The 27474-nt window shown below is 54.2% G+C and overlaps 2 protein-coding genes across 3 annotated transcripts; both read right to left on the bottom strand.

The window, feature by feature from the left end:
• Positions 1 to 91: 91 nt before the first annotated feature.
• LOC104058061 (pre-mRNA-processing factor 39-like) lies at positions 92 to 15638 on the bottom strand. 2 transcript variants are annotated; one of them, XM_054052569.1, is made up of 14 exons: positions 15521 to 15638; positions 13681 to 13988; positions 12308 to 12433; positions 10309 to 10427; positions 10062 to 10229; positions 9391 to 9577; positions 8891 to 8998; positions 8625 to 8789; positions 5437 to 5563; positions 4125 to 4393; positions 2624 to 2808; positions 2440 to 2514; positions 669 to 789; positions 92 to 578 (listed from the first exon to the last, which is right to left on the bottom strand). In XM_054052569.1, exons 1-14 carry the CDS (start codon positions 15618 to 15620, stop codon positions 513 to 515), a joined length of 2124 nt encoding a protein of 707 aa, XP_053908544.1. In that variant the 5' UTR covers positions 15621 to 15638; the 3' UTR covers positions 92 to 512. The 2 variants fall into 2 exon arrangements, with proteins under 2 accessions (XP_053908544.1, XP_053908545.1); XM_054052570.1 differs by having other exon boundaries at positions 93 to 578; positions 13681 to 13905; positions 15521 to 15565.
• Positions 15639 to 16918: 1280 nt separating this feature from the next.
• Positions 16919 to 27076, bottom strand: SYVN1 (synoviolin 1). Its single transcript, XM_054052438.1, has 15 exons — positions 26936 to 27076; positions 25608 to 25753; positions 25098 to 25190; positions 24056 to 24208; positions 23924 to 23972; positions 23253 to 23356; positions 23013 to 23139; positions 22286 to 22385; positions 22134 to 22199; positions 20365 to 20481; positions 20074 to 20225; positions 19645 to 19782; positions 19437 to 19550; positions 19177 to 19363; positions 16919 to 19063 (listed from the first exon to the last, which is right to left on the bottom strand). Exons 2-15 carry the CDS (start codon positions 25737 to 25739, stop codon positions 18940 to 18942), a joined length of 1656 nt encoding a protein of 551 aa, XP_053908413.1. The 5' UTR covers positions 25740 to 25753; positions 26936 to 27076; the 3' UTR covers positions 16919 to 18939.
• Positions 27077 to 27474: the final 398 nt, after the last annotated feature.

Raw genomic sequence — 27474 nt, 5'->3', positions numbered from 1 at the left:
AGGTGGGGGAACCCCAAAACAGACTCAACCCCCCTCTTTTATGAAGAAGCTCCCCAAAACCAGACCTAAATGGGATCCCATGCGCCCCAAAACCAGACTAAAACCTGATTCCTCGAGGAGGAAGAACCCCAAAATGGTGTCAAACCACCCCAAAACTGAATGTAAACCTGCTCCCATGAGGTGGGGGAACCCCAAAACAGACTCAACCCCCTTCTTATATGAAGAGGCTCCCCAAAACCAAACCTAAATGTGATCCCATGAGGAGAGGGAACCCCAAAACAGCCTCCGCCCCCCGCCACGACCCCCCCTTACCTGTAACAGCCCCTCTGTCGAGCGCTGCGGCTCCCCAAAACCTCAATAAATGGGGATTTTTATCACGATAAATGCTGACGGCACCTCCAAAGCGCTGCCTCCTCGTTTATTTACATCCCCCCCCACGACGGGGGGGGTCCAAAAATGTACAGAAATGGGGTTTTTTGGGTGTAAAAAAGGGGACTCGGGGGGTGCCGGGCTCAGCTCTGTGAGTAATACTGGTTGTAGTTCCAGGAGCTCTGGTATCCGTAGGCGCCGTAGCCGTGCTGGGGGGCAAAAGGGGGGCTGTGAGTGCGGCCTCTGCCCCACTGCGGCCTTCCCAGTGCCTCCCAGTATCTCCCAGTACCCCCCCTCACCTGGTACCAGTAGCTGTAGGGGCTGGAGGCCACGTCCCCCCCGGAGGAGGAGAAGTTGAGGGGGCCCAGGAGCGCGGCCGCTTCGTCCGGGCGCAGGCGTTTGTCGTCGGGTTCGTCGGAGCTGGGAGAAAATAGGGGAAAATGGGGTAAAATGGGGGAGGTTGGAGCGCAAACGGGGAATTTTTGGGATGAAATAAGGCAGAAATAGGGAGAAATTGCAGAAAAAAGGGAGGAAAAGGGAAGAAATGGCGAGAAATTTGAGAAGGAGAAATTGGGGAAGATGGGGGGATCTCAGGAGGGAAACGGGGGGGAATTGGAGGGAGATGGAGAGGGAATGGGGAATTTGGGGGAAATTGTGGAGAAATAGGGACATTTAGAGGGAATTTTGGGAGAAGTGGAAATATGGACGCGTAGAGGGAATTTGGGGTGAAATGGGGGAGAATTGTGGAGAAATATGGACGTGTAGAGGGAATTTGGGGTGAAATTGGGGAGAATTAGAGAGAAATGTGGACGTTTAGAGGGAATTTGGGGTGAAATTGAGGAGAATTAGAAATGTGGACATTTAGAGGGAATTTGGGGTGAAATTGAGGAGACACAGTAATGTTTTCGGGGAGGAAATGGGAAATTGGAGGGAAAAGGGTGGAAATTGGGTGGAAATTCCTTCTGGGGAAGGAATTTGAGGGGGGAAATGGGACAGGGAGGAATTGGAAGGGAATGGAGAGAAAATGGGGAAATGGGGGAGAAATTGTGGACCAAGTAAAAAATTTGGGGTGAAGGGAGACAATGAGAGGAAATGGGGGAGAAATGAGGATATTTGGGGCATAAAAGCAGAAATTAGGAGATGATAGAAAACAGACCATAAAAGAAGAGAAATTTGGGGCTAAAGGAGCAAAATGAGAGGATAAAGGTGAGAAAACGGGGGATTAAAGGGAAGAAATTGGGATAAAACAGAGAAATCCAGTGGATAAAAGGGGAAAATTGGAATAAAACAGGCAAAGTAGGGAGATAAAGGGGAAAAACTGAAATAAAATGGGGCATTGGGGGGATGAAGGGGCAGAAAGGGGGAAGAAAAGGGGGGGATAAGGGGCAGAAAGGGGGGTATAAGGGGCAGAAAGGGGGGTATAAGGGGAAGAAAGGGGGGGATAAGGGGCAGATGGGGGGGGATAAGGGGCAGAAAGGGGGGGATAAGGGGCAGAAAGGGGGGTATAAGGGGAAGAAAAGGGGGATAAGGGGAAGAAGGGGGGGATAAGGGGCAGATGGGGGGGGATAAGGGGCAGAAAGGGGGGGATAAGGGGCAGAAAGGGGGAAAATGAGCAGAAAAGGGGGGTAAGGGGCAGAAAGGGGGGGATAAGGGACAGAAAATGGGGGAATAAGGGGCAGAAAGTGGGGATAAGGGGCAGAAAATGGGGAATAAAGGGCAGAAAAGGAGGAATAAGGGGCAGAAAAGGGGGATAAGGAGCAGAAAGTGGGAAATAAGGGACAGAAAATGGGGGAATAAGGGGCAGAAAGTGGGGATAAGGGACAGAAAATGGGGGAATAAGGGGCAGAAAGTGGGGATAAGGGGCAGAAAACGGGGAATAAGGGGCAGAAAGGGGGGAAATAAGAGGCAGAAAGGGGGGAAATAAGAGGCAGAAAGTGGGAATAAGGGGCAGAAAGGGGGGAATAAGGAGCAGAAAAGGGGGATAAGGGGCAGAAAAGGGGGGATAAGGGGCAGAAAAGGGGGGATAAGGGGCAGAAAAGGGGGGATAAGGGGCAGAAAGGGGACCCTCACCCGTTTTCGGGCGCCCTCTTGCGCGCCGCGTGCTGCTTGAGGATCCGCTGGTGCTCGTCGTAGGCCGTCAGCAGGCTGGGGGGAGTGGGCAGCACTCAGGGGGGGCCCTCAGCCCTTTTGGGAACCCCCCTGTTGTCCCCCAATCCTTATTTTGGGGTGTTCAACCCACTCCCATCCTCCAAACCTGTGGATGCTGGAGCCGAAATCCTCGAGGAACTCAACGCGGCGTTGGGAGAAGACGAGTTTGGCTTCGTCGGGGAGGGGGCTGCGCAGCGCCCGCTCGAAGCAGCGCATGGTGTTGCCTTCGTTTTGCCGGATGTCGGCACCAAATTCCATCTCCAGGAGGTTGGCGTGGAGCCGGGCGTTGTCCTGCGATGAGAACCACCTGACGTTAGTGGGGGACGGGGATCGGGGCCCCCCAAGAGAGGTTATGGGGTCCCCAAAGGGTTTTGGGAGGTCTCTCATGAGGTTCTGGGGTCACCAAGGGCCTTCATGGAGTACCCTCATGAAGTTATGGGGTTCCAAGCAGGGTTTGGGGTCCTCAAAGGGTTTTAGGGAACCCCTCATGAGGTTATGGGGTCCCCAAAGGGTTTTGGGAGGTCTCTCATGAGGTTCTGGGGTCACCAAGGGCCTTCATGGAGTGCCCTCATGAAGTTATGGGGTTCCAAGCAGGGTTTGGGGTCCCCAAAGGGTTTTAGGAGAGCCCTCATGAGGTTACGGGGTCCCCAAAGGGTTTTGGGAGGTCTCTCATGAGGTTATGGGGTCCCCAAAGGGTTTTGGGGAGCCCTGCATGTGGTTATGGGGCTCCACGTGAGGTTTGGGGTCCCCTGAATGGGACTTTGGGGTCCTCAAAGGGTTTTAGGGCCCCACTCAGCAGGTTATGGGATCTCCAGTGGGGTTTTGGGTCCCCCAATGGTTTTGGGGAGACTCCAAGTGAGGTTTGGGGTTCCCTAAGTAGGACTTCGAGGTCCTCAAAAGGTTTTAGGGAACCCCTCATGAGGTTATGGGGTTCCCAAAGGGTTTTGGGGAGTCCCTTTCTGAGGTTATGGGGCTCCCTAGGGAGTTTGGGGTTCCCAAAAGGGGTCTGTGGGTAATTAAATGGGGTTTTGGGTCCCACGAGGGGACTGGGGGTCCCCAAAAAGGGGTCGGGGGTCCCCAAAATGGGTCTGAGGGTCCCTAAAATGGGCCTGGGGTTCCCCATATTGTGCTTGGGGGTCCCCAAAAATGGATCTGTGTGGTCTTGGGTCCCAAAAGGGGGCTGGGGATCCCCAAAAAGGTCAGGGGGTACTCAAAAGAGCTTCAGGGGTCCCCAAATTGGGTCCGAGTGTCCTTAAATAGGGACTTGGGTCCCCAGAAAGGGTTTGTGAGGACCCAAAAAGGGACCTGGGAGTCCCCAAAAGGGGTGGAGGGGTCCCCAAAATATTCTGGAGATCCCTTAAAGGTATCGAAGGTCCCTAAAAAAAGGTTTGTGGATCCCTTAAATGGTCTGAAAGTCCCTAAAATTGGTCTTGGGGGGTTCCCAAAATGGGTCTGGGGGTTCACAGGGTCTGTAGACACCTCCAGATCCTCGTCAGTGCGATTCAGGAGCCGGAGTCTCCTTCCTCCTCACAGGTTCACCCCATGGGAGGGTCTCTTCCCCATCCCGTGCTCGTTACCCGCGTCCTAACGATGTCTTTGGGCCTCACCGGATCCTTTTCCAGCGCTTCCACCAGCACCTTGCGAGCTTTGCCGAGGTTTTTCTGCACCTTGCAGGCCTGCCGCGCCAGTTTGACGGCGTAGAAAGAGGCGAGAGGCAGCCCCTCGTTCGCCCTCATCGCCTCCAACAGCAACGCTTCCGCCTCCTCCAGGTTCCCCTGACGCCGCTCCAGGCTCACGCGGCGTAACCGCACCATGGCCAAACCCGGCACCGCTTCCTCGAAGCACCGGAGGATACGGCGGGCTTCATCCAGGTTCCCTGCAGGAGGGGGAGAGGTAAAAATTGGGGGGTTTAGGGTCGTTATTACGGTCTTTCGGGTGATTAGGGGTATCCTCGAGGTGGTTTGAGGGGTCCTCAGGGGGGTTTCGGGGTCCCTGGGGTCACTAAAAGGATCCTCAGGGTGGTTTGGGAGTCCCTGGGGTCACTAAAAGGGTCCTCAGGGTGGTTTGGGGGTCCCTGGGGTGGTTTGAGGGGTCCTTAGGGTGGTTTGGGGGTCCTTGGGGTCACTAAAAGGGTCCTCAGGGTGGTTTGGGGGTCCCTGGGGTGGTTTGAGGGGTCCTTAGGGTGGTTTGGGGGTCCTTGGGGTCACTAAAAGGGTCCTCAGGGTGGTTTGGGGGTTCCTGGGGTGGTCTGAGGGGTCCTCAGGGGGGTTTTGAGGTCCCTGGTGTCACTAAAAGGGTCCTCAGGGTGGTTTGAGGGGTCCTCAGGGGGGTTTGGGGGTCTCTGGTGTCACTAGAAGGGTCCTCAGGGTGGTTTGGGGGTTCCTGAGGTGATTTGAGGAGTCCTCAGGAGGGTTTGGGGGTCCCTGGGGTGGTTTGAGGGGTCCTCAGGGGGGTTCCAGGTCCCTGGGGTCACTAAAAGTGTCCTCAGGGTGGTTTGGGGGTCCCTGGGGTTGCTAAAAGGGTCTTCAGGGTGGTTTGGGGGTCCCTGGGGGTCATAAGTGAGGTCCTTGGGGTGGTTTGAGGGGTCCTCAGGGGGGTGAAAATGTGGCATCGAGGCCTAAAAATCAACATTTTGAAGTGAAAACGTGCAATTTCAGGCAAATAAGGAGCACCATGAGGTGAAAATGTGGCATCTCAGCCTAAAAATCAACATTTTGGGGGCAACAGATGACGATTTCCGTCTAAGAAAGGACCATTTTGGGGCAAAACGCCGTATCCTGGCTCCGCATCACTGCGTTTTGGCGGGAAACGCGGCGTCTCCGCTGAAATTTGTCGCTGTTTTTTCGCACGTGGTTCCTCCGGCCTTGATTTTGGATCCCCCCCACCCCTAAAATTCTCCCCTCGGGATGCGCCCCTCACCTTGTTTCTCCTCAAACGCCGCCCAGAGGAGGTGGATGTTGGGTTTGCGAGGAAGATGGTAGCCGCACGCTCGCTGGAAAACGCTCCGGGCTCCGGTCACCGTGTGATTTTCCAAGTATTTTGTGTACTAAAATAAAAGAGGGGGGGAAAAAAAGGCAAAACCCAAAGAGGGGGGGTGGTAAGAAGGCCCCCCCTTCTCCTGCCCGTTCGGGGTTGGGGGGGAGACGCGCTGGAGCGGGAAGGGGGCACTCACGTTAAGCCCCCTCGCTTCCGAAACTCCGGCGGGATCTTAAGGGAAGGAGCGGCGGGCGATAAAAAACAGGAGCGGGATTTAAAAAACACAGGGAAAAGAGAAAAAAAAAACTTAAAACGTTGGAATTGGGGGGGGGGGCAAAAAGCCCCCTCCCCGGAGAGACAGGAGTCGGGGGGCAAAGAGCCCTCGGGGCCCCCTCGGGGCACCTCAGAGGGGATTTTGGGGGGTTCTTGTAGTGATGGGAAATTTGGGGGATTTTCGAGGGGTAGAGTGGGGGTTTTTTTGGGGGGGTAGAAGTGGGGTTTGGGCATTTTGGGGGGATAAAAGTGGATTTTTGGGCGGCAGACGTGGGATTTTGAGGGGTAGAAGTGGGTTTTTGAGTGGCAGATGTGGGTTTTGGGCATTTTGGGGGTGCAGAAGTGGCTTTTTGGGTGGCAGACGTGGGATTTTGGGGGGTAGAAGTGGGTTTTGGGCAGCAGATGTGGGATTTTAGGGATTTTTTGGGGGTAGAAGTGGGTTTTGGGCATTTTGGGGGGACAGAAGTGGCTTTTTGGGCAACAGATGTGGGATTTTGGGGATTTTTGGGGGGGCAGAAGTGGCTTTTTGGGTGGCAGACGTGGGATTTTGGGGGGTAGAAGTGGGATTTTGGGCGACAGATGTGGGATTTTAGGGATTTTTTTGGGGGTAGAAGTGGGTTTTGGGCATTTTGGAGGGACAGAAGTGGCTTTTTGGGCAACAGATGTGGGATTTTGGGGGGTCGAAGTGGGTTTTAGGCATTTTGGGGGGACAGAAGTGGCTTTTTGGGCGGCAGACGTGGGATTTTGGGGGGTAGAAGTGGGATTTTGGGGGTTAGAAGTGGGTTTTGGGGGGACAGAAGTGGCTTTTTGGGTGGCAGATATGGGATTTGGGGCATTTTGGGGGGACAGAAGTGGCTTTTTGGGTGGCAGATGTGGGATTTTGGGGATTTTTTGGGGGGTCGAGGTGGGTTTTGGGCATTTTGGGGGGATAAAAGTGGCTTTCTGGGCGGCAGACGTGGGATTTTGGAGGGTAGAAGTGGGTTTTGGGCGACAGATGTGGGATTTTAGGGATTTTTTTGGGGGTCGAAGTGGGTTTTGGGCATTTTGGGGGGACAGAAGTGGCTTTTTGAGCGGCAGAAGTGGGATTTTGGGCATTTTGGGGGTGCAGAAGTGGCTTTTTGGGTGGCAGATGTGGGATTTGGGGGATTTTTGGGGGGTAGAAGTGGGTTTTGGGCATTTAGGGGGGCAGAAGTGGCTTTTTGGGCGGCAGACGTGGGATTTGGGGGATTTTTTGGGGGGCAGATGTGGGATTTTGGGGATTTTTTGGGGGGTCGAAGTGGGTTTGGGGCATTTTGGGGGGACAGAAGTGGCTTTTTGGGCGGCAGTCGTGGGATTTTGGGGATTTTTTGGGGGCAGATGTGGGATTTTGGGGATTTTTTGGGGGGTCGAAGTGGGTTTGGGGCATTTTGGGGGGACAGAAGTGGCTTTTTGGGCGGCAGTCGTGGGATTTTGGGGATTTTTTGCGGGTAGAAGTGGGTTTTGGGGATACAGATGTGGGATTTTGGGGATTTTGCCAGGGTAGAAGTGGGATTTTTGAGGATTTTTAGAGGGTAGAAGTGGGGTTTGGAACAGTAGAAGTGGTTTTTGGGGGGCAGAAGTGGTTTTTGGAGGAGTAGAAGTGGTTTTTGGGGGGCAGAAGTGGTTTTTGGGGATTTTTGGGGAAGTAGAATTGTTTTTTGGGGATTTTTGGGGGGTAGAAGTGGGTTTTGGTTATTTTTTTGGGGGGTACAAGTAGTTTCTGTGGATTTTTGAAGGGTAGAAATAGTTTCTGGGGATTTTGGGGGGTAGAAGTGGAGTTCTCGGGGGTAGAAATGGGGTTTTGGGGGCAAAAAAGTGTTTTTTTGGGAGGTAGAAGTGGGTTTTTTGTGGATTTTGGGGGCAGAGGTGGTTTTTTTGGTGGCGTAGAAATGTCTTTTTGGGATTTTTGGGGGCATAGAAGTGAGTTTTTTGGGGGTAGAGGTGGATTTGGGGAGGCAGAAGTGCGTTTTTTTGGGGGTAGAAGTGTTTTTAGGGGATTTTGGGAAGTCGAAATGGAATTTCGGGGATTTATGAGGGGTAGAAATGGGTTTTGGGGACGCAGGTTTTTTTTTGCGGTAAATTTTGGAGGATAAGGGTTATTTTTTAGTGCGATTGTTGGTTTTTTTGGGGGTATAAAGGCTTTTTTTAGGGAATAAGTGGTTTTGGGGGATGGGTTTGGAATGCAATGTTTTTTTTATGGAAAATGGGGCGGTTTTGGGGGGGGAAATACTGCATTTTAGAACCTTTTTTTTGGGGATACGGTTGTTTTTATTGGGATAAAGGCCATTTTTTTGTATGTTTTTTGTCGGGATGTTTTTTGTTGGTTTTTTTGGAGGAATAAAGTGGTTTTTCTGAAATTGAGGGTTTTTTTTTTTTCGAATGGAGATGGTTTTTTCCGATCAGTTTTTTTTGGGGTGGGTCTTTCCGGAACGAGATCTTTATCGGAATGGGTTTTTTCTTGGGGGGAAGGGGAATCTTGGTGGGAAAGGGGACTCTTTTGGAGGGAAAAGGGGTCTTTTTGGAGGGAAAAGGGGACTTTTTGGAGGGAAAAGGGGTCTTTTTGGAGGGAAAAGGGGACTTTTTGGAGGGAAAAGGGGACTTTTTGGAGGGAAAAGGGGACTTTTTGGAGGGAAAAGGGGACTTTTTGGAGGGAAAAGGGGACTTTTTGGAGGGAAAAGGGGACTTTTTGGAAGGAAAAGGGGACTTTTTGGAAGGAAAAGGGGACTTTTTGGAGGGAAAAGGGGATTTTTTGAGGGAAAAGGGGATTTTTTAGGGATGAGGGGTAACAGGATCCTGCTGTGGGAAAATAAGGGTGTTTTCCGGCATCGCGGCGGCCTCACCTTGATCCAGAATTCCTCGTAGAGGGCGCAGGCGATGACGCAGCGCTCGAAGAGGACGATGGTTCGCTCGTGCGAGCCGGCTGCCATCTCGAAATCCAAATAATCCCGCCAATTCCGTAGCTGCGCCCTCTCCAGCGGCTTCACGTGGAAATAGGGACGTTTGATCTGCCGGGATAAAACCGGGATACGGGGATGGGAAAGGGGTGAGGAGGATTTTAGGGGTGTTTCTATCCTGATAGGGAAGGTTTCAATCCCGCCTCACGTACCCCATCCTCAAAATTCCAGCGTTTGCTGACTTCCGCCTCGTTTTGAGCGTAGATTTGTTGGCGCATGGAAATCACCAGCTCCCGGATTTTCTCCTGGTCTAAATCCTCCTGGGAATTCAACGGGATGAGGGCGGGAAGGGGGTTTCTCGGGGAGAAAGGGGTTTTTAGGGTGTCATTTTTTGGGAGCTGGGGGTTGTGGGATGAGGGTTTTCCTGGGGATTTGCGTTGGTTTTGGGATGAAAATGTGGGAATTTGGGGCTCTTTGGGGGGTGGATTCTTTAGGGATTGGTTTTCTTTGGAAGCACGGGGCGGGGGGGAGGACAGGAGGTGGGTTTTTGAGACACGGAAAAGGTTTGGATGTGGGGATGGTTTGGATTGAGGATTATTTTGGGGCAACGAGGGCATTTGGGAGTGGTTTTGGGGATGGATTTTTAAGGGGATGGAGATTTTCAGGGATGGATCCGCAAAGATTCCGCCCGGACCCCACTGCAGGCGCCTACCTGAGCATCAGCCGCTCCCCCTTTCCCCTCCACTCCGGGTGGAAGATCCTCTCCCGGCGGTGCTTCCGTCCCCTCTGGCTCCGGAGGCTTCGGAACGGGATCGGTGGCCAGTTTGGATTGGACCCAGACGAGCTCTTCCGGGGATAAAATATCCTTCGGAGGGTGATGCAGGACGTGCTCCTTGAACCTGGGGTGGGAATGCGGATCAAGGGTGGGCAGATGCCACCCAGAACATGGAATGCTGAGGATTTGGGGCGGGAATTTTCCTCGGCACAAAGCAGGAAACCGCTGTGGGATTTTCTAAGGGGATATTTTCCCGCCGTGGGCGTTTTCCATATGGATGTTTACCATTCTGGGTATTTTCCACATGTGGATTTCACCCCTACAGCCGTTTTCCGCAGGGATCTTTTAGGATGTTTTACCATCACGGATTCTTCCCACAGGGAATATTTTGCCGCTAATGTCCTTTTCCCACAGGGAATATTTTGCCATTCTGGACACTTCCCAGGTGCGGATTTCACCGTAAAGGCCATTTTCCACTGGGATATTTTCCCTCTGGGATATTTAACTCCCACAGGTATCATTTTCCCTGTGGATATTTTCTCACCGTGGTGTTTTCTGTATGGAATATTCCCGCCACGGGGTGTTTTCCGGGTGGGAATGGCACCTACTTCTCCCAGTGATGACTGTAGAGCTGAGTCGGCATGGAAAGGACGCGATCGTAGATCCCGGTGATCCCACGTAGGTTTCCCTGTTCCCGTTCCCATTCCACATAGAGCTCCCACAACTTATCCGAGCGGAAATCCATGCCGGCTGCCGCCACCGCTGCCTCGAAGACGCTAAGGGAGAGAGAAAAAGAGGTGGATGGTTGCAGAATTCCCGATTCCAGAGCCGTTTGGTGCCTCGGGCGTCACTTACCCGCGGATTTTTTGGATGGATTCGGGAACGTTCATATCCAGGGTGGACTGGAGATAGGAGATGTAGTGGATCCAGAGATCCATGCTGAGCGGGATGGACTGGAGGCCTCGCTCGAATACCTGCGGGAGGGGGAAAATCCGGAGTCTCCAATCCTTCCGAAGGGATGGGGGACACGGAAATGGCAGGAAGCCACTCAAAATGGCTCCGACGGGGAGGGAAAAGGGCAGGGAAAAAAGAGAAGGAAACGGCACAAAACGGTTGGAAAAACGGGAAGTCTTGAAATGGAACAGGGACCCTCCCAGAAAACCACGTGAGGAACCCCAAAAATGGCACGGAGAGCCCCAAAATGGCCGGGTTTCACCCCAAAAACCAGCACGGGGACCCCCAAAACTGCCACATCTGCCCATCAAAGGGGGAAAACCAGGGGTGGGCACCCCAAAAGCAGCACAGAGACCCTCAAAATTGCCCTCTATCCATCAAGGGAAGGAGAAAGAACATGGGAAGATGCACTGAAAAGACTGGGGGAGCCCCAAAACCGGCACAGGGAGCCCCAAAACAGCCCCATCTGCCCATCAAAGGGGACAAAACAGGGGAACCCCCCCAAAAAACAGCTCTATTTGCATGTTAAGAGGAGCAAATTAGGGGGACACCACAGAAACAATACAGGGACCCCCCAAAACAGAACAGAACCCCCTAAAACCAGCACAGGGACCCCCAAACCAGCCCTGTTGGCCCATCAAAGAGAGAAAACCAGGGGTGAGCACCCCAAAACCAGCACAGAGACCCTCAAAATTGCCCTCTATCCATCAAAAGAAGGAGAAAGGAAGATGCACTGAAAAGACTGGGGGAGCCCCAAAACCAGCATGGGGAGCCCCAAAACAGCCCCATCTGTCCATCAAAGAGAGAAAACCAGGGGTGAGCACCCCAAAACCAGCACAGAGACCCTCAAAATTGCCCTCTATCCATCAAGGGAAGGAGAAACAACGTGTGAAGATGCACCGAAAAGACTGGGGGAGCCCCAAAACCAGCGCGGGGAGCCCCAAAACCAGCCTCGTCTGCCCATCAAAGGGGACAAAATAGGGGAACCCCCCCAAAAAACAGCTCTATTTGCATGTTAAGAGGAGCAAATTGGGGGGACACCACAGAAACAATAGAGGGACCCCCCAAAACAGAACAGAAACCCCTAAAACCAACACAGGGAGCCCCAAACCAGCCCTGTTGGCCCATCAAAGAGAGAAAACCAGGGGTGGGCACCCCAAAACCAGCACAGAGACCCCCAAAATTGCCCTCTATCCATCAAGGAAAGGAGAAAGAACGTGGGAAGATGCACCGAAAAGACTGGGGGAGCCCCAAAACAGCCCCATCTGCCCATCAAAAAGAGAAAACCAGGGGTGAGCACCCCAAAACCAGCACAGAGACCCTCAAAACTGCCCTCTATCCATCAAAAGAAGGAGAAACAATGTGGGAAGATGCACCGAAAAGACTGGGGGAGCCCCAAAACCAGCGTGGGGAGCCCCAAAACAGCCCCATCTGCCCATCAAAGAGAGAAAACCAGGGGTGGGCACCCCAAAACCAGCACAGAGACCCCCAAAATTGTCCTCTATCCATCAAAAGAAGGAAAAACAATGTGGGAAGATGCACCGAGAAGACTGGGGGAGCCCCAAAACCAGCGCGGGGAGCCCCAAAACAGCCCCATCTGTCCATCAAAGAGAGAAAACCAGGGGTGGGCACCCCAAAACCAGCACAGAGACCCCCAAAATTGCCCTCTATCCATCAAGGAAAGGAGAAAGAACGTGGGAAGATGCACCGAAAAGACTGGGGGAGCCCCAAAACAGCCCCATCTGCCCATCAAAAAGAGAAAACCAGGGGTGAGCACCCCAAAACCAGCACAGAGACCCTCAAAACTGCCCTCTATCCATCAAAAGAAGGAGAAACAATGTGGGAAGATGCACCGAAAAGACTGGGGGAGCCCCAAAACCAGCACGGGGAGCCCCCTCACCTCCTCGGTCTCCCGCGCACAGTCGAATCGCCTCTCCATATCGGCGTATTTCTTCCAGTAGCCATAGCAGTAGGGGTAGTGGGCGAAGAAGGCATCGAAGGCTTTGCGGGCGGCAAAGAGGTGGTTCTGGGGCAAAAAAATGGCGGTTTTGGAACAGTTGTTAAAGCAATTTGGGATCAGAGATCTTCTAATACCTAATAATTAATTGAGGTTCGTAACGACACGGGGAGAACTGAGTTCAGCGGGAGGACGAGGGTGGTGGCAGATTCCACGTGGCTCGTGCCAGGGTGAATTTCAATTAGGGTTTTAACGAAGATTTTAACGAGGCTGGTAGCTTAGGCCGAGTTTTAACAAAGACTTTTAATGAGGTCAGTGGCTTAAGATGAGTTTTAATAAAGATTTTAATGGAGCAGTAGCTCAGGCTAAGCCTTAACGAAGCCTTTAAAGGGGCAGCAGCTCAAGTGGAGTTTTAACGAAGATTTTAACGGGATCAGTAGCTTGGGCTGAGTTTTAACGAAGATTTTAACGGGATCAGTAGCTCAGACTGAGTTTTAACAAAGATTTTAACAGGGCGAGTGGTTTGGGCTGAGTTTTAACGATGGCTTAACGGGACTGGAGGCTGAGGGCGAACTGTAGCGAAGCTTTTAAGGAGGTTGGGGGGGGTTGGAGTGAGTTTTAATTAAGATTTTAATGGGGCCAGCGGCTCAGGCTCTGACTTTTAACAGAGATTTTAACCTCGTTGCTGATTTAGGCTAAGGTTTAACGAGGTTTAAGAGAGCCAGAAGCTCTGGGTGAGTCGTAACGAAGACTTTAAAGGGGTGAGGGGGTTGGAGTGATTTTTAATTAAGATTTTAAGGGGGTCAGCAATTTGGACTGAGTTTTAATGAAGATTTTAACCTCATTGCTAACTTAGACTAAGTTTTAACAATATTTTTAACAGGACCAGCAGCTCAGGTTGAGTCTTAACAAAGATTTTAATAGCGTTAGGATGCTGAAGCGAGTTTTAATTAAGAGTTTAACGAGGCCCGTAGCACAGGCCATGTTTTAACAAAGACTAACCTCGCTGCCGACTCAGAGTCAGTCTTAACAAAGATTAAACAGGACTGGAAGCTCAGAATAAGCCTTAATAAAGGTTTTAACGAGGATTGGAGTGAGTTTTAATTAAGATTTTAAGGGGGGGCAGCAACTCAGACCAAGTTTTAACAAAAATTTTAACCTTACTGCTGATTTAGGCTGAGATTTAAAGAAGGTTTAAGAAGGCCGAAAGCTCAGAGTGAGCTGTAACAAAGGTCTTAACAGAGCTACGCGGTTGGGGCAAGGTTTAATTAAGATTTTAATTAGCCCAACGAGCCCTAGCAATGGTTTTCGATTACCTCTTGCTCGACGTATTGCAGGAGTTCGGTCCAGGCGGTGAAATCGTGGGGGTTGCTGCGTGCCGCGAGCCAGAACCTCTCGAAGTCGGGGGGATAAGTGAGAGGCGGCTCCTCAGGGTGGGGTTCGGGGTCCCGGGGAGGTGGGGGCTCCTCTGGCGCTGCCGGGGGGGGCTCCTCAGGCTCCGGGGGAGCTGGAGGGGGGGCGGCGGCGGCGCCGTTACAGCTCTGTGGGGCAGGAGGAGGTGGGGGGCTGGCGGCGGCGCTGGGTTCCTCCGGGGTGGCGCTGGGGACTGGGGGGGGCGGCTCGGCTGGAAGGGGGGGACAGGAAGGAGCAGCGTTAACTGGGGTCCCCCCAAAACCCTGGGGTCCCCCACTGTTTCCCCTCATAGCTCTGGGGTTCCCCAAAGCCTTCGGATCCCCTGGGATCCCCCCCAAAGCCCTGAGGTCCCTAAGGGTCCCCCCCCCCAATCCTGAGGTCCCTCAGACGCACCTCAAAGCACTGGGGTTCCCCAAAGCCTTTGGATTCCCCCCCAAAGCCCTGAGGTCCCTAGGGGTCCCCCCCCAATCCTGGGGTCCCTCAGACGCACCTCAAAGCCCTGAGGTCCCTAGGGATCCCCCCCCAATCCTGGGGTCCCTCAGACGCACCTCAAAGCCCTGGGGTTCCCCAAAGCCTTCGGATCCCCCCCAATCCTGGGGTCCCTCAGACGCACCTCAAAGGGCTGAGGTCCCTAGGGGTCCCCCCCCAATCCTGAGGTCCCTCAGACGCACCTCAAAGCCCTGGGGTTCCCCAAAGCCTTCGGATCCCCTGGGATCCCCCCCAATCCTGGGGGGAGGGGCCACCCCAAAGCCCTGAGGCCCCTAGGGGTCCCCCCCCCAATCCTGGGGTCCCTCAGACGCACCTCAAAGGGCTGAGGTCCCTAGGGGTCCCCCCCCAATCCTGGGGTCCCTCAGACGCACCTCAAAGCCCTGGGGTCCCCCCCTTCCCATCTCACTGCCCCCCAAAACCCCCTCAGGACCTGCCTCTTATCTCACTCCTCCTCCCTGCTTCCCTTTTGCCCCCCCAAACCCTCTCAGTCACCCCTAAAACCCCCTTAAATCCCCCTAATACTCTCACGCCTCTGAGCCCACCCCCAATCCTCCTCCTCCTTCTCACTTCGTACACCCCAAAATCTCCTCAAAACCCCCCTCCCCACTTCATAGCCGCCCAAATCACCTCAGTCACCCCCAAAATCCCTCTCAAAACCCCTCCCCATTTTGTACCCCCCAAATCCTCTCAGCCCTCCACAAGATCCCCCCCAAAGCCCCCACCCCACTCTGTGCCCTCCCCAAATCCCCACAGAAACCCCCTCCTCACCCCTCAAAGCCCCCACCCCACTCTGTGCCCCCCCAAATCCCCTCAGAAACCCCCTCCTCACCCCTCAAAGCCCCCACCTCACTCTGCGCCCCCCCAAATCCCCTAAGAAGCCCCCACCCCACTCTGTGCCTTCCACAAATCCCCTCAGAAACCCCCTCCTCACCCCTCAAAGCCCCCCCCACTCTGTGCCCCCCCAAATCCCCTCAGAAACCCCCTCCTCACTCCCAAACCCCTCCCCCAGGCTTCACAGCCCCCGAAATCCTCTCTAAACGCCCCTCCCCACTTCGTGCCCTACCCAAACCCCTCACGACCGCACTTTTCACCCCCCAAATCCCCCCTCGATCCTCCCCTCCACCTTATGTCCCCCAATGTCCCTCAAGACCCTCTCCCCTCACCCACAAAATCCCTCCCAACTTCACCTTCCCCCCCAAAGCCCCACCTCAGCTCCTCAATCCCTCTCCATACTTCACCCCACGCGCCACTCACCGGGGGCTCCGCTCCCTCCTTCCCCTTCATCCCCTACTGCCCCTTCCTCAACCCCAGCGCGGTTGGGGTTGCTCGGAGCGTCCGGTTCCTCCGCCGCCATCGCTGCCGTCTCCTCCTCCTTCTCTCTCCTCAACGCGCGCGCGCGCGGCGCGAAGCCCCGGATGTAGCGGGCGGGAGGCGGAAGTGAGCGCTCCGCCAGAAGGACCCGGATGTAAAGCGGGGGGGGGGGGGGGGGGGGGGGAAGGGCACAGCGCCCTCTGTGGGCTGGAGGACCCGGATGTAACCGAATCCAATGGGAAAATGAGGATTAGAGCTGGAAATCCAAGAGGAAAACTAGGAAAAGAGCTGGAAATCCAAGAGGATTCTTCGTTTTAGGGGGGAAAATCAGGATTGGAGCTGAAAATCCAAGAGGGAAACTAGGAATAGAGCTGGAAATCCAAGAGGATTCGCTGTTTTAGGGGGGGAAATCATTATTTGAGCTGGAAATTCAAGAGGATTCGTGGTTTTGTGAGGGAAAATCAGGATCGGAGCTGGAAATCCAAAGGGATTTGTGGTTTTAGGGGGGGAAATCAGGATTGGAGCTGGAAATCCAAGAAGATTCGCTTTTTTAGGGGGGGAAATGAGAAGTGGAGCTGGAAATCCAAGAGGATTTGCTTTTTTAGGGGGGAAAATCAGGATTGGAGCTGGAAATCCAAGGGGATTCGTGTTTTTAGGGGGAAAAATAAGGACTGGAGCTGGAAATCCAAACGGATTCGTGGTTTTTGTGAGGGAAAAATCAGGATTGGAGCTGGAAATCCAAGGGGATTCATGTTTTTCTGAGAGAAAAATCAGGATTGGAGCTAGAAATCCAAGAGGATTCGCTTTTTTAGGGGGGAAAATCAGGATTGGAGCTGGAAATCCAAGAGGATTTACATTTTCCTGAGCGAATCAGCGTTAAAGACTGGGAGAGCGTTTACCGCTCTTATTTTCATCACGAAATTCTATTTTCAACACGAAGATCCTCCGATATCCAAACCCAAACCACCCCCCGGGGCAACTCAAGGCCGTCTCCTCTCATCCCATCACCCATCGCTCGGTTGGCGAGACCGGCATCCACATCCCAACCTTCTTTCAGGGAGGTGTAGGAGCCATGAGGTCTCCTCTTCTCCAAACTAAACCCCTCTGAGATCCCTCAGCCCTTTCCCGGCTCCGTTCCCTTCTCCTGACACGCTCGGATATCCCTCGAGATCCTTCTTGGTGCCCAAAATTCAAACCAGGATTTGAGGTTGGGTTGAATCCAGGAGGACTACCTTGTCCCTGGTGGCCACCGTGGCCACTCTCAACCAGAACACACTTCAGAGGTCTTGAAGGAGCCTCTTAGAAGCACCAACCATAAAGACGGAGCGCGAAGAGAAGCCAGAGCGGCCAGGAAGTGCTTGAAGAACCATAGAGACGGCGATGGGAAGTCAGACCAGAGCCATCAATGGGCTCTTGAAAAGCCATAGAGGACCCATGGCTCGTTGAGCGACCATAGAGACAGCGTAGACGGCCTAGAGCGGCCAACCGCCATCTTGGCCGCGGGAGGAGCGCCAGCTTTACTGCAACCTTTATTCCACTTATTTACAATTAAGCTATTAAAAATTTATACAGTATTTACAAATTAAATAATTCATCTGACGCCGCCCAAAAAGGGGAACAACGATTTTGGGGTGAAAACGGGGCGGCTTTGGGGTGAAACAGCCTCAATTCAGGCGCTATCGCGTCACCGTTCCTGTGGGTTTTCACCCCAAAACAATAGAAATTTGGAGGAATCCACCAGAAAAAAAAAACCCAAAACCCAACGTCAAACAGAACCAAATGGAAAAATCCATTCTTGTTAAAACTAAGAAAGGTTAAAAGAAATCAACTCCCCGCTTCGTTATTGCGGCATTCCTCGTTAATTCGCTCGAGTTTTAGACAACCCGAGCCAAAAACTGAAGGGGAAGAAGAAGAAAATCAGCCTCGTTACTAAAAAGAACCATTCTTGCCCCAAAAAAACTCACCTGCCGGAGGTCCTTGCCCCGCGCTGTCCTCTCGCCGCCACCACTTGGGGCAAAAAAAAGCCATTTTCTGCCCCAAAACTTGGGGTTACCGCCGTCTCCGACCGTGGTTTTAGTTTTCCCTGAGAGATTTGGGCTCCGCTGAGCCCTTTTCCGATCAAAGAGGCACTGAAGAGCCGCGGTGGCCCCGGCGAAACGCAGCGCGAGAGGAAGCGGAGCCAGATTTCTCCGGGCAATGGCGCCAGCGGTGCCGCGCTGAGGCCGAATCGCCTTCGGGTGAGGGAAACGAGGCAAAAATTCAGCCGTTGAAGGTGGAAAAAGACCAAAAGAGACCAAAAAAAATCCACCTTCCGGTGCCGCCGGCAAAGCAAAACCGGCATCAACCAGTTCGGCTGTGCCGCAGAGCATTCCGGGGTTAAGAAGTTGCCGGAAAGGCGGCAATGGATGGGCTTCAAAGGGGAATATTCTGGTGCGGGAAGGGGTTAATACTGTTAACGAGCTCATTTGCTAATGAGGAGGGGAGGTGAGAGCATGGAAAAGCCGTTGAGGCCATCGGTGACACCAGACGGGAATTTGGGTTAAAACCAGGCGATTTTGAGGAATTCCACACGGCGCCGGCGCTCGTTTGATTCCCAGCACTGCGATCAACCCCTTCCGACTGTAATTCCCACCCGGATACGGGTGTGGTTTTCCCAAAATACACAAAACCGCCGGCTCTGAAACACACCCCAACCCCTCCGGTAGAGAAATGGGGTGAAAAAGGGCAAAAATGGGGAAAAAAAACAGGTCAAGAAACAGCCGGGAGCGCCAAACGGCGGAGCTAGGATGTGGATTTCCCCCGTTTTGGTGGAAAAGGAGGAGGAAAAAGCGGCAGAAAACAAAGCGCCGACCGGCTGGTGGTGTCCGAGGGCGCGGTAACGCCGAAGAAGAGGGTTGGGAACGCCAGGAATGCCGGGATCCAGTTGGCGTCAGTGCGACGGCGAGGCCAGTTTCTGTAGGCGGCGGCGGCGAAGCTCGGCCGTGTCCGGTTCATCCTGGGAGGATGAGCCTTCGGCGCCATCTTCCTCTTCCTCAGCGGTGAAGTCTTCGGCTCCGACCGGAGGATCTGTGGCAAAAGGACCAGTACAGTGTGCGGTGAAACCAGTAAAACCAGTTTGAACCGCGAGGGAGACCTGCGAGCAGAGTTCTCCCGGTAAGCGAGCTCGCCAACAGCGAGTTTGGCCCTAAAACACAGCCACCGGCGATGCTGGTGGGTAATTAATACCTGCGGTCATTCGCCATCGCTAATTAGCAATAATTAAGAGGGCATAAAACAATGCAGAAGTGGTTTTTAGGGGGAGAATCCTTGTTTCCACCCCAAAAATGGCACCTAAATGGCTTTCCCGGGGTGTTTTCCCACCCTCACGCACCAGCGGTGGCCGCGGAGCCGTCGGTTCCGGATGCTGAAGGGCTTTCGGGGGAGCGGAGTGGGGTGGAATCCTCGGTGGAGGCGGTTGGTGGCCGGGAAGCGCCGGGTCGGGGTGACCTGGGGGAAGGAAATCCAATAATCCGTCAAATTTTAGGCAAATCGGGGATTTTTTTTGGCTTTGCCATAACCAAATCCCACTCCGGATACCCAAATGCCGCTTTTTTTTTTACCCGATGGTGGCCAAGACCGTCAGATATTGGTTGATTTGCACCATGGCGGCGTCGAGGAGCGTGTGGATGTTCTGGAGACACTGCAACCGCGCTTCAAGGTTTTGCCGATCGTGGCCTTCCATGGCTCGAAGTTCTTCTTCCGTCAATCCGGCAAAGCCGGCTGGCGGCACCGGCATTGGTGGGAAGCCTGAGGTGGGGAAAAAGGATGAGGGGAGAGGCCCGGCGGCGTGAATCCACCCCAAAATCATTCCTCATCGTACCGAAAACGGGTGGCCACGGCATTCCCATCCACGGGGGCGGCAACGGAAGGCCTGGCGCCGTCCCCGATGCCGCAGCTTCCGAGCCGGTGCTGGGGGAGTCACCAGGCCTGGTGGCTGTGGTGAAAAAAAAGAGGGATGTGAGGTCAAACGAAAGGCCGGAGCTGCATTCCGGCAGCACCAAACCGCGGGATTGAGGGATCAAACTCACTCGAAGCAGTGCCGGAGGTCGGCGTAGCGTTTTCGGCACTGTTGGGTGGTTGAACGCCAGGAACCGGCGGGAAGGGACCAACCGGGGGCCAGAAGGGAAACATTCCCGGTGGGAAGGGGGGAAGGATTCCTTGGGGAACTGTGGAAGGAGAAGAGGGTGGTGAGAGCCACAACGGCCCAAATTCTCACCGCAGACAGTTGGAATGTGCCGCTTTGGTGCCGCGTATCCGGGTTTAACCGTGCCGGAAGGAGTTTTCCTTGAACAGAGGTAGAAAAGCCATCGGCTCGTGGGGAAATGACCTCCCTCCACCCTTTTTTTCCGGTTGTTTTGGTCCTCCAGCGCCACCGGCAAACGCATTGAGGGGGAACTGGTGGTGGGAAGCAACTGTTCCGGCACGGAAGGGCAATACCGGGGTGTAACCGGACTCACAGTTGGGGGGTTGAGGAACTTGTGGGGTCTGGGGTGGCGCTGGGCCTTGTTCCGGTGGCTCCGGAGGCGGCTGTGCTGGGAGGGAAGCCCGGAGAACATCCATCCGGCAAGTGGGACACGTCTGCTGGCGTTGGAACCAGGATCGCAGGCAGCTGGAGAGCAGACGGACACCGTTGGTGGCACGGCGAGGTCACGGCGGCGGCAAAAACCTCATGAAAGCACCGCGATGCCACCGGGAACGCCGCAAACGAGGGGACGGGAGAGGTCGCGGTGCCGTCGTTCCTCACCCACCTGGTGTGGAAGATGTGGTTGCAAGGCAAACGCTTGGCGCCCGTCACCATCTCCTCGCGGCAGATGATGCAGACGTTGTCCATGGCCTGCAGCTCTTCCGGCGTGGCGTCCGGGTAGCTGCGCGGGGGGAAAAAAAAGCCATTTCCCATCATTTTAGGGGGATTTGGGGAAGGCAGAAGGATTTCTGGGTCCTCCCCACTGCCAGAAGACCCTTCCTCCATCCCTGTCTTCTGCCAGATTTGGGTTCAATTATGGAATCCGGCAGGAAGAGCTGGAGATATCCATGATCCCATCACACTACAGGGTCTTCCGACCCTTCCTCCTCACCATTATCCACCACATTTTGGTCCAATTATGGAATCCGGCAGGAAGAGCTGAAGATATCCATGATCCCATCACCCTACAGGGTCTTCCGACCCTTCCTCCTCACCGTTATCCACCACATTTTGGTTCAATTATGGAATCCGGCAGGAAGAGCTGAAGATATCCATGATCCCATCACCCTACAAGGCCTTCTGACCCTTCCTCCTCACAGTCATCCACCACATTTTGGTTCAATTATGGAATCCGGCAGGAAGAGCTGGAGATATCCATGATCCCATCACCCTACAAGGCCTTCTGACCCTTCCTCCTCACCGTCATCCACCACATTTTGGTTCAATTATGGAATCTGGCAGGAAGAGCTGGAGATATCCATGACCACATCACCCTACAAGGCCTTCCGACCCTTCCTCCTCACCGTCATCCACCACATTTTGGTTCAATTATGGAATCCGGCAGGAAGAGCTGGAGATATCCATGATCCCATCACCCTACAGGGTCTTCCAACCCTTCCTCCTCACCGTTATCCACCACATTTTGGTTCAATTATGGAATCCAGCAGGAAGAGCTGGAGATATCCATGATCCCATCACCCTACAAGGCCTTCCGACCCTTCCTCCTCACCGTTATCCACCACATTTTGGTTCAAATATGGAATCCGGCAGGAAGAGCTGGAGATATCCATGATCCCATCACCCTACAAGGCCTTCCGACCCTTCCTCCTCACCGTTATCCACCACATTTTGGTTCAATTATGGAATCCAGCAGGAAGAGCTGGAGATATCCATGACCACATCACCCTACAAGGCCTTCCGACCCTTCCTCCTCACCGTCATCCACCACATTTTGGTTCAATTATGGAATCCAGCAGGAAGAGCTGGAGATATCCATGACCACATCGCCCTACAGGGTCTTCCGACCCTTCCTCCTCACCGTTATCCACCACATTTTGGTTCAATTATGGAATCCAGCAGGAAGAGCTGGAGATATCCATGACCACATCGCCCTACAGGGTCTTCCAACCCTTCCTCCTCACCATTATCCACCACATTTTGGTTCAATTATGGAATCCGGCAGGAAGAGCTGGAGATATCCATGACCACATCGCCCTACAGGGTCTTCCGACCCTTCCTCCTCACCGTTATCCACCACATTTTGGTCCAATTATGGAATCCGGCAGGAAGAGCTGGAGATATCCATGATCCCATCACCCTACAGGGTCTTCCAGCCCTTCCTCCTCCCCCTCATCCACCAGATTTCTGGTTAAGAAGCTTGAGAGCATAATCCCATCACCCTACGGAGTCCTTCTGATCTCTTTCCCGTGCGGCAAATGAGGCCTTTGCCTCATATTTAGGAATTTTTTAGGTGGATCCCATCTCAAAAGTGACCACTAAAGAACTCAAAGTGCCCGGAAAGGGGTGGAAATCACGTTCTCCGTGTTAACTCACAGCGTGTTCATGTTCCGGATGGCTCGGCGAGACATGATGGCATCTGTCACTGCTTTCTTGAACTGCCTGGAAGGAGATAAGGAACGGTGGGATGAAGGAAACGGCGTTCCGGAAGCCGTGCCGGCACCATAGGACGTGCCAAGTCAACTCACCTCATCGCCAGGTACATGGGGCGGATGGCAAAGAGCGGGAAGGTGTGGACTTTGATCATGATGGTCATGAAGGCCATGTAGAGGAGAACTTTGATGAACCCTGGAAGGAAAAAAAGCAGATTAGGATCTTGTTCGTAGACAAGAAGACGTGGTTTGAGGTGCGATGGACCACCCAAGGTCATCCGGTCGCTTGTTCTTAAGACAACCACAGGTTGGTTGAGACCTCCAAGGTCAGTTGGACCCATATTGTTGGGCAACCACATGGTGGCAGATGTCGGATGGAACCTCCGACATCACTCGGTATCCATCAGAACCCCCGGCGGAACCACTGCCCGGCTTTATCCTCGTGCTGGGAGTTGTTGGACTTGGCCCATTCCTTCGCTGAACCTCAAGAGGTTCTTCTTGGATCATTTCTCCAGCTGGAAAAGGTCCCTCTGGATGGTGGTGTGGATCCTGTGGTATCACTCGGCTCCTCCTGGCTTGGCATCACCGGCAAAGTGGATAAGGGAAGGCCTTTCCCCATCCTCCAGATCATTAGCAAAGACGGATCAAACCTTTGGGTGGTGCTGAGCATCACCCAGACCTCACGTCTTCGTCAATCGATAGCTCGTTAAGCTTTGTAACAACGTATTAAGCTTTATCGGACCACAGCCAGGTGGGAAAGCCCCTCAAATCCCACAAATTAGGTGGGGCGAGAAGGAAAAAGGTGGGAAAGAGGCCAACGTACCCGTGAAGAGCTCCGTGTAGAGCATGTAGACGGCTTTGCTGTCCCACGGGTTCTCGTTCTGCAGGTCGATGGAGTGGAGAACGTACTTGATGAAGATGGTGAGCACCATGGTCATGAGGATGGCGTACTGCGAGGAGGAAGAGCGTCGTAGGGTGGGCGGATCCGGCTGAAGAGCCGTTTCCCCCATCCTAGAGATGGAGATGGACATTTGTCCATCTCCACAGGGAAGGAATCTCCTACCTCGAAGCCAAAGACGAGCTGGACCGAGGCTCCACGCGTCAGGATGCTGTGGTAGGCGTGGTTAACGAAGAGGAAGTCCAGGATTCCCAAAAGGAACATCAGGGCTGCGGCGAAGGAAAAGAGATGAGGACGGAGGACAAACGAGTCCGGGACAAACGAGCCTCAAGGTGGTGGGAGACCCCCAAAACCTCAAGTTCTGAGGGTCACATCCTGAAACAAATCCCATCGGAAGAGCAGGACCCTTGAAAGGCTCAACATCTCTAATGAAACGCTGAATTAATGCATCCTCCTAACGAGGCTGCCTCGTTTGAAGCCCCTTCTGCCTCCAAGCTGCACCGCGTGCCTCAAAACAACCCAATAATTCCATTGAAAGATGATTTTTTCCACCTCAAAACCTTCTTCTGCAGAAGTAGGAACGAGTTTTGCCAGAGATAGGCCTCATATTTTCCCACCCGGCAAAACCAGAGCGTGTTAAAGCCCCACCAATCCCATCCCACTCCCTCCTCGTTAACGAGGTAACCTTGATTAGGTTTATCAGGGGCTGAATGCTCGTTTGTATGTTCGCTATGCAAATGCGGTGCCAAAATTATCTTTCCTGACCAACTGCCGGCAACGAAACACCCACAGCCGGGCAGGATCCGGCCCGGGGAGGAGGAAAGGGAGGCACTCACAGACAATACGGAAGTGGAAGAGCCAAGAGATGTTGGGGCTCCGTTCCATCTGGAAGATTAGTAGAGAAAAGGGTGAGTTTTTGCCAAAAAAAGGAGGTTTTAAGCCCGTTTCTTCCACCAGTTGACACTCACAAAGTCCACCCGGTCTTCGGCCAACCAGTGGAAGCACTTGAGGAAGAGGAGGAGGGTGAAAAGGGCGACGAAGCGCGGGCTGAAGTCATCCCTGAAGACGGTGAAGGCCAAGCAGGTCTCGGTCACGGCATACCAGGAGCGCTCCAGTAGGTGCTGCGGGAAAAGGGAGGTTTCCCAAGCCTTGAAAGATCGTTTTTGCACCCAAAATGGCTCAAGGATTCAAAATCTCCCCCAAAAATAACAATCAAGAACCTTCAGGGTTCAAAATCCGCACTCAAAATGGCACACAAGGCCCCTCAGGGTTCAAAATCCCTGACAAAAAGGCTCTTGGCCTTCAAAATCCCTGACAAAAAAAGCTCTTGGGGTTCAAACTCCACCCCCGCACGGCACTCAAGGCCTCTCAGGCTTCAAAACTCCCTCAAAAATTGCTCTTAGGGTTAAAAATCTGCCCCAAAACAGCCTCCGAGGCCCTGTGGGGTTCAAAATCCCCTCGAAAATGGCTCTTAGGGTTCAAATGCCTCCTCCCAAATGGCACCCAAAGCCCTATGGTGTTCAAATTTCTACCCAGAAATGATTATGAGATTCAAAATCTCCCTCCAAAACACATCCAAGGCCCTGCGGGGCTCAAAATCCCAACTCAAAAAGGATATTGGTGTTCAAAATCACTTGAAAAATAGCCCTAGGGGTTCAAAATTCCCTCAAAAAAAGGCTCCTGGGGTTCAAAATCCTTCCCAAAATGGCACCCAAAGCCTCCCAGGGTTTAAAAATCCCCTCAACATTGGCTCTTGGGGTCCAAAATCCCCTCAAAAAAGGCTCCTGGGGTTCAAAATCCTTCCCAAAATGGCACCCAAAGCCTCTCAGGGTTCAAAAATCCCCTCAACATTGGCTCTTGGGGTCCAAAATCCCCTCAAAAAAGGCTCCTGGGGTCCAAAATCAACCCCCAAATCCCACAGCAGCCGCACATCCCCGCAGGATTCAGCACCGGCACCGAATCTGCACGTCCCCGGCACTGAATTTTAACCCGTTCCCCACCATCGCTCACCTCCATCTCCGCCGCCCGCAGCTGTCCGAAAAACACTTTGCCCATAAATTTTCCCAGGAGAAAAACCAACACGAAAGCCTGGATGTAGAGAACCTGTAGGGGCGGAAAAGAGGGAACGAGATGATGGAGACGACGACGCGGCGCAGCCAGAACTCGTTTTGGTGACAACCGAATGCCGAAAAGGGTTTGGCGCCGCAAATTTGGGTGCGGAGAGGCGTTGATTGGCTACCGGCTCGGGCCCAATCCTGGTCTGGAGCCGCACAGGGGTGACACCGGCGTTTTTCCACCTTCTCCGTGTGCCGACAGGTGTTGCGGCACCGGGAAGGGAACCGGGATGTCGCCGATGAGCACCGTTCAACGGCAAACGTCACGTTTCAGTCGCCGAAAGCAGAAGTGAGACGCAACAAGAGGTCCCACCGCCCCCGTGCTGCGCCACGAAGCCGCCGAAGCTCATTTCCTTCAGGCGCGGGGAATAATTACCCACCGTTAATGAATTAATTAGGTGCTTACGGCCATGCTGGGGCTGGATTTGGTGAGATAGACAACGGTGGGGTAGAATTGGTGCTTGAGATAATAGGCGTGGGCCACCACGGCTGTCGTCAGCGCCAGGCTCCCCGCCATCACCACCGCCGTGCAGAGCATCTCCCCGCCTCGGCCTACCAGAAAAAACATCAAAAAAAGGGGGTTTCACCTCAAAAAGTCCCCCGTTTTGGGTAAAATGAAAGATTAAACAGGCACCCGCAGACCTTTGGGAGCGGTTGTGCCTCTTTTTGGTGGGGTTGAACCCCTTTTTTGGGGGGATTTAGCCCTAAATCTGAGTTTGTCATGAAAACGAGATGAACGATGACACTAACAAGCTGCATTTTTTATACCGGTTAACAATTCCCAGAGGTAATAAAACCCTTCAAATGAAGCTTTTCTGCCCCAAAAATGCTCCCTGTACCCCCAGAACCTCAGGTGTCCCCCATATCCCTGTAACCCCCAGACCCTCAGGTGTCCCCCATATCCCTGTACCCCCCAGGCCCTCAGGTGCCCCCCATGTCGCTGCCACCCCAGACCCTCAGATGCTCCCCATGTCCCTGTACCCCCAGACCCTCAGGTGCCCCCCACGTCGCTGCCCCCCCCAGACCCTCAGGTGCCCCCCATATCCCTGTACCCCCCAGACCCTCAGGCACCCCCATGTCCCTGTACTCCCAGATCCTGAGGCGCCCCCCATGTCCCTGTACACCCAGACCCTCAGGTGCCCCCCATGTCCCTGTACCCCCCCAGACCCTCAGGTGCCCCCCATGTCCCTGTACCCCCCCAGACCCTCAGGTGCCCCCCATGTCCCTGTACCCCCCCAGACCCTCAGGTGCCCCCCATGTCCCTGTACCCCCCCAGACCCTCAGGTGCCCCCCATGTCCCTGTACGCCCCCAGACCCTCAGGTGCCCCCCATGTCCCCGTACCCCCCAGACCCTCAGGTGCCCCCCATGTCCCTGTACCCCCCAGACCCTCAGGTGCCCCCCATGTCCCTGTACCTCCAGACCCTCAGGTGCCCCCCATGTCCCTTTACCCCCAGACCCTCAGGTGCCCCCCATATCCCTGTACCCCCAGACCCTCAGGTGCCCCCCATGTCCCTGTACCCCCAAAACCTCAGGTGCCCCCCATGTCCCTGTACCCCCAGACCCTCAGGTGCCCCACATATTGGTGCCCCTCCCCAGGCTCCCAGTTGCCCCCCCACGTCCCCGTCCCCTCAGCCGTTCCTGACCCCTCCTCCCAGCTGCCCCCCATGTCCCCACACCCATTGTCCTCCCCTCCCTCAGACCCCGCTGTCACCGTCGCCTCTCCCCAAACTCACTCGGATCGAGCCCGGTCACTGCGCGCACCCCCTCCTCCTCCTTCTTCTTCTTCTTCTTCGCCGCTCCCACACCGGAAGCGCCTCAGCGCTCGACACCTCACTTCCGCCAGGGCTGCACCACTCACTGCCCGAGGGGGAAGGAAAAGGGGGTACACCCCCACCACTCCGCTTTTCTCCCCACTCCCCCCTAACGTCTCACACAGAAGAAAACACTGAGGATTCTCATTCCCCATCTACCCTCCAGGAGAGGCGTGGGGTGCCCTCGAACCCCCTAAAACCCCACTGGGCTCCCCCCATTCTCTTCCGCACTTGGTACGGTCCGAACTACCCCCGCGGGGAGCGCCAAGGGGGTCCCGTGTCTCGCTCTGATTGGTCAGCGCGCGGGGCTCAGCCAATCAGACTCCGCCTCCTCGTGGCTCTCGGCCAATCAGAAAAAAAACCCGCGCGGAGCCGCCCAATCAGCCGCTGTTGCTGGGTAGAAGGGCGGGAAGCGCGCGGCGGGCTGGCGGCAGCCTTCGATTCCCTTTCAGCCTCCTGCG

Source organism: Cuculus canorus, chromosome 34 (assembly GCF_017976375.1).
Source record: "Cuculus canorus isolate bCucCan1 chromosome 34, bCucCan1.pri, whole genome shotgun sequence".
NCBI lineage: Eukaryota > Metazoa > Chordata > Aves > Cuculiformes > Cuculidae > Cuculus > Cuculus canorus.
This window is presented reverse-complemented; position numbering and strand designations above follow the sequence as displayed.